The sequence below is a fragment of the Petaurus breviceps genome, unplaced genomic scaffold, assembly GCF_028583685.1.
Source record: "Petaurus breviceps papuanus isolate PSGF00001 unplaced genomic scaffold, PetGlider_PUasm1.0 90977, whole genome shotgun sequence".
Classification (NCBI taxonomy): domain Eukaryota; kingdom Metazoa; phylum Chordata; class Mammalia; order Diprotodontia; family Petauridae; genus Petaurus; species Petaurus breviceps.
In genome coordinates, this window is record NW_027187391.1 from 14,583,565 (window position 1) to 14,592,800 (window position 9,236).

At 41.2% G+C, this 9,236-nt stretch overlaps 1 protein-coding gene across 1 annotated transcript; it reads left to right on the forward strand.

The window, feature by feature from the left end:
- Positions 1 to 1,349: 1,349 nt before the first annotated feature.
- On the forward strand, positions 1,350 to 5,158 carry CCN2 (cellular communication network factor 2). The gene is made up of 5 exons (XM_069077380.1): positions 1,350 to 1,795; positions 2,059 to 2,281; positions 2,620 to 2,877; positions 3,116 to 3,327; positions 3,771 to 5,158. Exons 1-5 carry the CDS (start codon positions 1,730 to 1,732, stop codon positions 4,065 to 4,067), a joined length of 1,056 nt encoding a protein of 351 aa, XP_068933481.1. The 5' UTR covers positions 1,350 to 1,729; the 3' UTR covers positions 4,068 to 5,158.
- The last annotated feature ends 4,078 nt before the right edge of the window (positions 5,159 to 9,236 follow it).

Below are 9,236 nucleotides of genomic sequence, written 5' to 3' on the forward strand. Positions count from 1 at the left end.
AGATATAATAGTTTAGTTCCTTTTTTTTTTCCTTAGAAAGGATAATGAAAGAGAATAGAAAGTGGTGGTGTTCTAGGAATTATTGGTCAAATTTGTTTGCCTGTTGCACACACAAGTGGGGGAAATAAAATACTATTCTTTCTAAGGTCTGACCTCAAATAATCATGCCATATGCTTCATGGCAAATGGCCACTATCATTGTTCATATACAAACATTTAGTTTGGGATGGACTAGCTTATTATGTTAAGGTATAACTTTCCTTTCATAGGACCAAAAAGGAAAGTATGAATTGAGTGAAATGTGTTTCACCCATTTCTTAAGGAATCTTTTGTATATGGATATTTTACTAATTTGGAGGCACATAATAATTGTCTACAAGGTAGATATGCATCCACTTTTTCAGTCACATTTCTTCCTAACTCTATACCTTTCCCCATTCTAAAGAGAGGGCCTGCTTACTCCCACATCAATGATCTCTGATGAAGTAAAAAGATACTTCTTTCCTAATAATAATCATATTCTGTGAATAATGACAAAGGCCTATTCATTCTGTCACATTAATGGACCAAAAAAAAATTAAAATAGCACTCTTTAACAGAAAATAAAGGTAAAGTACTGAGAAGTGCCTCCTCATAATGGGATTCAGACTATGTTCTGCTGCCTGAGTGTCCATCAATCAGCTGTTCCACTTTTTTCCTCCTGATAACTGAGCTATCAAGTTCAGAGATTACCAAGGGGGAACTTTCAGGGACCAGAAAGAAAAAAAAATGCAGGCAGGTTTCTTTTGAATTCATCCAAGTGAAAAACAACTCTTTCCTTTGCTCCCTGAGATATTTTAAGTGCATCCTGGTCTGTCTCTAAACCCCAAATCAACATCAAATAATAATAATAAAATAAAGTCTTTAAACTGACTTTTTAGACAAACTGATTCCCTGTGGTTAGGATTTTCCAACAACCTACCTACAAAAAGAATTGGGGGGGGGGGGGAGCGGCAAGGAAAGGGGAATAGACATAGCAACTGGAAATAAAGGTGAGTTCTAAAAAAAAATAATTAAAGAATAGCCTGAGTATTTCAGAATGATATAAATCAGGAGCAGTAGGAAGAGTAAAGGGGAGGGGGCTTTGAAAAAAAATCCTCCTTGGTGGTGGAAATACTGCGCCTTTTTTGTGGGCTGGAGTGTGCCAGCTTTTTCAGACAGGAGGAATGCTGAGTGTCAAGGGGTCAGGCTCAATCCGGTGCGAGTTGATGAGGCAGGAAGGTGGGGAGGAATGTGCGGAATGTCCCTGTTTGTGTAGGACTCCATTCATCCCATTGGCGAGCGCCGGCTGCCTGGAGCGTATAAAAAGAGAGAGGCAGGCAGTCTGAGACTCACAAAACAACTCTGCCTAGCAGCTGAGAAGGAGCAAAGCAAGGCAACTTCAACCACAGGCTAACGCCTCCAGAGCAAAGAGCTCCTACCGCCAGACAGCCAGTCCGACAGCAGCCTCCCCAAGGCAGACAGGAAAGAAACAAAGGAAGAAGGAAAAACCTACCTACCCCGACTCACCTCCTTATCCATTCACCTTCAACGAGATCCTCGAGATCAGACTCGGACATCCCACCTGAGCACAGACAAGCCAGAGGCACGCTCTGCTCGCTCGCCCGCTAACTGCTCGCAGTCTCTCCCGGAGCATCGCTGGTCCAGTCACCCGTCAACTTTCACTACTCTCGGAGAGCAGCTCTCGAAGATGTCCGCAGGGAGAATGGGACCCATGAGCTTCGCCTTCGTGTTCCTGCTCACCTTCTGCAACCGGGTAAGTGGAGAGACCCTTCACCCCTTCGCGCTGTCGCTGACCCCACCGGTCCCCATCGCTTGGGCTGGAGGTGGCTGGTCTCGGTAGCATCGGTCTAGCATCCCAGAGTAAATCCCAGAGAGCAGGGCTGAGCGGGGACTCTGGGAAAGCTTTGGCTCTGGGCGTAAGGGGAGGGAACTGGGAAGTGAGGAGGGTTTGCGCGGCTTCCTCCCTGTCCTGGTCTCTTACTGACTTGAGTTTTCTCGTTTCCCTCCTCCCCTTAGGAGATAGCCGGCCAGGACTGCAGTGGGCAGTGTCAGTGTGGGGCAGGACCGCCACCAGAGTGCCCAGCCGGCGTGAGCCTGGTGCCAGACGGCTGCGGCTGCTGTAGAGTGTGCGCCAAGCAACTGGGAGAGCTGTGCACGGAGCGGGACCCCTGCGACCCCCACAAGGGCCTCTTCTGTGACTTCGGCTCTCCAGCCAACCGCAAAATTGGAGTGTGCACCGGTAAGGAATAGTTGTCATCCCCTGCCCAGCTCTTCCGTCCCAAGCAACTCTGTTGCTTCCCTTCCTGGGACTGAGAACTGGCATGTCCAAAATGTGCTTTTTTGGGCAAAAGATACCTAGATTTGCCTCAGGCATCAGAAAGAAAGTCTAAAAATTCCATTTCCTTAACCCCCCTCCCCAAAATCAGATTTCCCTTAATTAGATATGTGGTTTTACTTGCACAGAAGGCTATCGTTAGCCGCTGATAACAGAATTGATAACCAATTCTCTATTTAAAAAAAAAAAACTGTTTCTTGAGGGTACTCAAGTCTATTTTTTGTTCTCTCTCTTTCTTGCAGCAAAAGACGGAGCCCCATGTGTTTTTGGAGGGATGGTGTATAGGAGTGGAGAGTCCTTTCAGAGCAGTTGCAAATACCAATGCACTTGCCTGGATGGGGCTGTGGGCTGCGTGCCCCTCTGCAGTATGGATGTCCGTCTGCCCAGTCCAGACTGCCCCTTCCCCCGAAGGGTGAAACTTCCTGGTAAATGCTGCGAGGAGTGGGTGTGTGAGGAACCCAAGGACAAAGACCGGACTGCAGTTGGACCAGCCCTAGCTGGTGAGTTGGCCGTTTTCCAAGAAATGCATGTCAATGATATGAGCTCTTGATCTTTTTCCTATCTATAACACACTAATCAAAAGAAATATGTGTGTATGTATATATATATATATATAATATACATACATACATACATAGGCTACTTGTCTTAAACTTGGGGAACTGGGGTGGGGAAGGGAAAGGGAAAGCTGGTGATGTATCCCCTAGAGCCTAACCTTCTGTTTGTATGCTTTCACAGCTTTCCGACTGGAAGACACTTATGGCCCTGATCCAACTATGATTCGTGCCAACTGCCTGGTCCAGACCACAGAATGGAGTGCCTGCTCAAAAACATGTGGGATGGGCATCTCTACCAGAGTCACCAACGACAATGCCTTCTGCAGGCTGGAAAAGCAAAGTCGTCTATGTATGGTCAGACCCTGTGAAGTTGCCCTGGAAGAGAATATCAAGGTAAAACTTCCTCCCCAACCCTTCTACATAAACACACACACACACACACACACACACCATAAGTTAACCTGAATTGACAATCATCGATATTGGCCACCATTAGAGTGAGTCCTCCTACTCATTTTCCCAACCCTTCCTAAAATATCCAGGTCTAAGTGGACTAGGTTGCTAAAACCAAATATTTTGTAATAGGTCTCAATTTTATGACCAGCATCTTTCACTATTAAATAGTCACAGCAAGAGCTATAAATTCAAGGCAACCTAAGAGAGGCAATATTGAATACGGAGAAATTGGACTGACTGAACATAAATCTGTCCTCATAACAAACATTGAAAAAACCAAAGAATAGGGCTTAGGAAATTGTTAAAAAACAAACAAAAACAAAAAAACATTGTCTGGACCAACCTGTTGATTTTTTTTTTTAATCTTTGTTTCTCTTTAGAAAGGCAAAAAGTGTATCCGAACTCCCAGAATCTCTAAGCCTGTGAAGTTTGAGCTTTCTGGATGCACCAGTGTGAAGACCTACCGGGCTAAGTTCTGTGGGGTCTGCACAGATGGCAGATGCTGCACTCCCCACAGAACCGCCACCCTCCCTGTTGAATTCAAATGCCCTGATGGTGAAGTCATGAAGAAGAAGATGATGTTCATCAAGACCTGCGCATGCCATTACAACTGCCCTGGAGACAATGACATTTTTGAGTCCCTGTACTACAGGAAAATGTATGGAGACATGGCGTAAAGCCAGAGACAGAGAGAGAAAAAGAGAGACTAATTAGACTGTCAACTTGAAAAGATTCACATCTCATTTTTTGTAAACATGATTTCAGTAGCACAAGTTATTTAAATCTGTTTTATTTAAGAAAAAATCCCACAAAATTTCAACCCATTGCTCTATGTGGCATTCAGACAGAAATGAGCAACTGCTGACCCCAGACATTGGTTTGGAGAAGAAAGTAAGACTTGACTGTGGGACCACATCACAGCACAACTTCAGAACTTGTACTAGGTTGGTGCTTAGGGGTCAATAGAGAGCACTTGTGGAAAGGTTTGCACTACCAAGTGGCTGTTCCCTTAAAGTGGTAATGCTGTGTTCCACCTGGTAATGCAATTGAGAAGGAGACCTTTAGCAGTCTCACTGACCTGCCCTTAGCTCCACTGACAGCTGAGATGTGCCTTCTTGGCTGGCAGGGGGCTGGCAAGCTGTTCTGTTCCTCTGGAACAAGCAGTATTTCAGCTATGACATTTTGATTCAAATGACCATGCTCAAAAAGAGTCAGAATCATGTCTACTAGACTGGACAGCTTGTGGCAAGTTAATTTGCCTGCAACAAGCCAGATTTTTTTATTAATATTGTAAATACTGTGTATATATATTTGTACAGTTATCTAAATTAATTTAAAGTTGTTTGTGCCTTTTTTGTCGTTAATGCTTGGATATGTTCAATGTTAGCCTCCATTTCTGAACACCATAGGTAGGATGCAAGGCTTGTTTGACAATGCATTCAAAGCATGAAATAGATACTCAATGGAAATTCTGCTCAGTTAGAGTGACCAGTGGTCAAGACAGATTGTTTACTAAAGGTGAGGCAAGGATGTTGTAAAGCATGACTTGTACATTGGAAAGCAGTGGCCTCACTTTTAATGAACAGATGACCTTCGGTAAAATGAGTGGCTCTCTAATAGCTGACCATTCTTTCCACCTAGGAGCATTTGTTTCTGACTTTGACCAAGACTGTTTTTGAACAGTTTGTTATTTGTTGAGAAGTGTGACCAAAAGTTACATGTTTGCACCTTTCTAGTTGGAAATAAAGTATTATATTTTTTGTACAAATGGCTTGGTTACTCATTTACTCCTTTATAGTTTTCCCTCCAGGAAGCATCCTTCAGTGGAAGTGATTTTCCAGGCTTTAACTTATTTCCCAATACTTCCTTAAGGAAGATCCTTATACAGTACACCTGTGAAAATAGATTCTATACTGCAACGTGAGTCAGAAGCAGAGTTTTGACTCAAATCTAAACTTCACTGAACTAATTAGAATGGCTTCAAGTAATTTAATTTTAGAACCCTAAGAAATTACTGAGTGTACGATGAAATTGCTGTTATAAAAAGCAGTGCATTTAATGAAAAGAAGCCTGAATTAGAAGCCAGGAAGATCCAGGTTCAAATCCTGCCTTTGATATTTACTGTGTAATCCTGGGTAAACCTCTTAGTCTCTGTTTCCTCATCTGTAAAATTAACCAGTTGAGTTAGATGACCTCTAAAGTTTCTTCAAGTTCTAAATGTATGATTCTATGAAAAGTACCTTTTGGGGCCATAATTAGGTTCTAACTTTAATGGGCATTAAAACATTAGAAATCAATACATTATAAGTAAAGATGAATTTAAGAACAACTCATTCATGAATGCTGATTCAGAAATAGAAATCTATTTTTAATTATGTAGGAAACTTTCACTTAAATCTCTTTTGATTTGAATTGGCTGGTATTCTAGAGTCTCAATATCAGTGATCCTATTTTGCCATTTCATTTGAAGTATGGTTCATAAATGAGGCTGATGAGGTTAAGTGAGGATTAGACTTAAAAAAAATCTACCCCACTCAGTTGTGAGTTGAACTATTGAAACCACTAGCAGGAGAGGGCAGCAGGGATTCCAGAGAAACTCATGAGAGCCCAATATTCTACAGTGCAATATAGTTATGGAATACCAGGAAACAACAGCAGTCAGACAGACAAGGCATGGGACAGAGATACTGTGAGTCATCATGAAAGACAAAGTCCTGCAGGAAAACAGACTAGCTCTGCAAATAGTGTCTGTACCGCAAACCAAAGAGGGAAGCCAACACATGTTCAAAATGTGGAAAGGTTGGTTGGTCAAAACATGGGACTTTTCAGACACACCCACACACGTGGATGGCAGCACCACTAGAGGAAGCAACCAAGTTCTAAATTTTTTAAGGGCAGAAACGGTGCTGTTCTTGTTTTGTATCTTCAGTTCTTAGCTCTGGGTTCAATGATATCATGTCTTAACACAGACAGATTGATGGCTCAAATGAAGGGCTCTGCTTCTTTGGCCTTAACTGCTCTTCTAAATGACTTTCCTGATTCTGCATTGTAGTTTTGGGTTGTTGTTTTTTTTTTTTTTTTTACTATTTGCATTTTTAACATTATAAAACCCAAAAATGTAAGAGCAATTATAAAGAAGAACCTTCTCCTAAATGAAAAGTGTTCTTATCTTTAAATTTTTTTTTTGCTGTTTATCAGATAAAAATTCTTTAAAGTAGTCTTGTTATTTGAGATCATAACTATGGAACTAAAAAGGACATTAGAGGTCATTGAGTCCAACACCCTCATTTTACAGATGAGATAACTAAAACCCCTAGAGGTTTACATGACTTGCTTCAAATCAAATGTGGCAGAACCAGAATTTTAATTCAGATGCCATAACTTCAGTTCCCTTTTCTTTGTACCACTGTGTCTGTTTTCATGCTCATGTCTTCATATTCCTATGCACCAATCAGAAGATATTTTTATTAATAGAGGGCAACCTTAGCATAAGGATTCAGTTAGAATTTGAGTTACTGCTTCATTTTCTCATCTGTAAAATCAGGGGGTTGGACTAGATGACCTCTAAGGCTCCTCCCAACTTCAAATCTTAATATACTATGACCTTAAAAGTTTATGGATTCTTTAGACTCTACTTGCTTTCAAATGTTGTCAAGAATTTAAGAGATATATATTGCATTTCATATGAGAAACTTTCTACTTCTATGATTAAATGAATGGTGACTATCTCATAGCATGAATTTGACAAGAAGATACAGATTTCACAACTGGGCTAGCATAGTGAATAGAAGGAATAAGCTTTGGATCTAGAAAGACCCAAGTTTTCATGTCCATCTCTGGCACATATTGGCTATGTGACCCTCAATAGCTCAACTTCAGTGTTTTGGCAACTCTAAGATTAGAAGTGGCAGAAAAGTTGCCCATCTGCATCCATGGAGGGAGTTAAATCATCCACAAATTTCCTATATCAATGCAATCATAAGTTCAGTTTTTAGCCTTAAAATTGATACAAAGATATCCCAGTCTGTATAATTCAAATGATCTACTGGGTCACACTATCAAGTTTTCCTAGAAAATATCAGGCTTAAGAGCATGGAATTAGATATGAAGCCACATGTCATTCTCTGTTCTTGGTAACCCACCATTCCAAACTATCTGACTCTGTAGGTCTTTGCCACCATGCCCTGACAAGAGTACCTTCATCCCACCCATTCAACTACCCATCTTCCCATCCCCTAGGGAAGTGGATATAGCACTGGGTCTGGGAGTGAGGAAGATAGTTCAAGTCTGACCTTAGACACTTTCTAGTCAAGTGACCCTGTGTAATTTAACCTGTGTCTGCCTCAGTTTCCTCAACTATAAAATATAATAATAATAGTAATAGTACCTACCTCCCAAGGTCTTTGTGAAGATGAAACAAGATAATATTTGTAAAGGACTTAGCACAGTGCCTGACAGGTAGTAATGTTTATTTCCTTCCTCCCTTTTCAGATCCCTTTTTTGTATTATCTTTCCCCATTGGTATTCAAACTCCTTGAGGACAGGGACTAACTTTTATATACATATGTGTGTATGTGTATATTTATATATATATGTGTGTGTGTGTGTGTATGTGTGTGTGTGTGTGTATTTATCCCTAATTCACACTTAGCAAAGTGCCTGGCACATAGTACTTACCCGTGTTTCCCCGATAATAAGACACTGTCTTATTATATTTTTTGGACAGAAAAACACCAGAGGGCTTATTTTCAGGGGAGGGCTTATTTTAATGAACATTGACAGCAATTTTAATAAACAGGTAAATGTGAACAAAAAAATGTACCTTTATTCAATAAGCAAATCACTGGGGAAGAACAGGATGACACGCTCACTGCTGCAGCTCTGATTGGATGCAGCTCGGAGCGCGGTGTGCGTTTCAGGGGGGGGGGACGGTGCATACAGAGGGTACCGTAATGTAGCGTGTAGCGCAGGGGATCACCTTCACTACAGTAGCAATCTCAATAGGGCTTATTTTTGGGGTAGGGCTTATTTTAGAGGAATCTTACACAGTAAGGGGAGGGCTTATTTTTGGGATAGGTCTTATTATCGGGGAAACACGGTAATAAATGTTTGTCTCCTGCCTACCATTTGAAATCTTTTTTTGCCTTTTTAATTTCAAGTAATGGAAACAAACTAAATGAATATACACTGGTGTTCTTCCTATAAATGCCTTAATAACTAAGTACATGTCTAGAATAATTAGGGCAATGTAACTAGGATGGAGGCAGGGACTGAGAGTTTTTTGTTTGTGTGGAGGCAATTGGAGCTAAGTGACTTGCTCACAGTCACACAACTAGCAAGTGTCTGAGGCTGGATTTGAACTCAGATTCTCCTGACTCCAGAGCCAGTGCTCTAACCACTGGATCATCAAGCTGCCCCTGACAGTTCTTAAATATTTGTAAAGGACAGAAAAAAAATTTTTTTTAATTTGATTCAACCCAAACTCCACATTCCAGCCTAGACCACTGCCTACTCTGCCATTTATATTAATCTGACCCCGTCTGTCTGCTTTACTCATGAAACAAGTATACCCCCAGCAGAATGATAAAACAGAAGCTACCCTCTTTTCCAAAATCTTCAAAACTCTCTTCCTTTCCTATCCGGATCACAGGAGCCTGCCATACATGTAGGGCTCATGAAAAGTGTCTAAGAAATAAAAGTATGTCAGTGACACTTCTTTGTAAAGTACAGATATTTCTTTTTCACGTGTAACTTCATTGGTTTAGAATCAAGTGCGCTAGTAGTGAAATACTCTCATTTCCTATTTTACCCTAGTGCTAATCATGGGTTACTAACTTTCAAAGAAT

Coding starts and splice junctions, on each gene's coding strand:
- CCN2 (XM_069077380.1), top strand. CDS start 1,730: ATGTCCGCAGGGAGAATGGGACCCATGAGCTTCGCCTTCGTGTTCCTG. Junction 1,796..2,058: donor TGCTCACCTTCTGCAACCGG/GTAAGTGGAGAG, acceptor TCCTCCCCTTAG/GAGATAGCCGGCCAGGACTG. Junction 2,878..3,115: donor AGTTGGACCAGCCCTAGCTG/GTGAGTTGGCCG, acceptor ATGCTTTCACAG/CTTTCCGACTGGAAGACACT.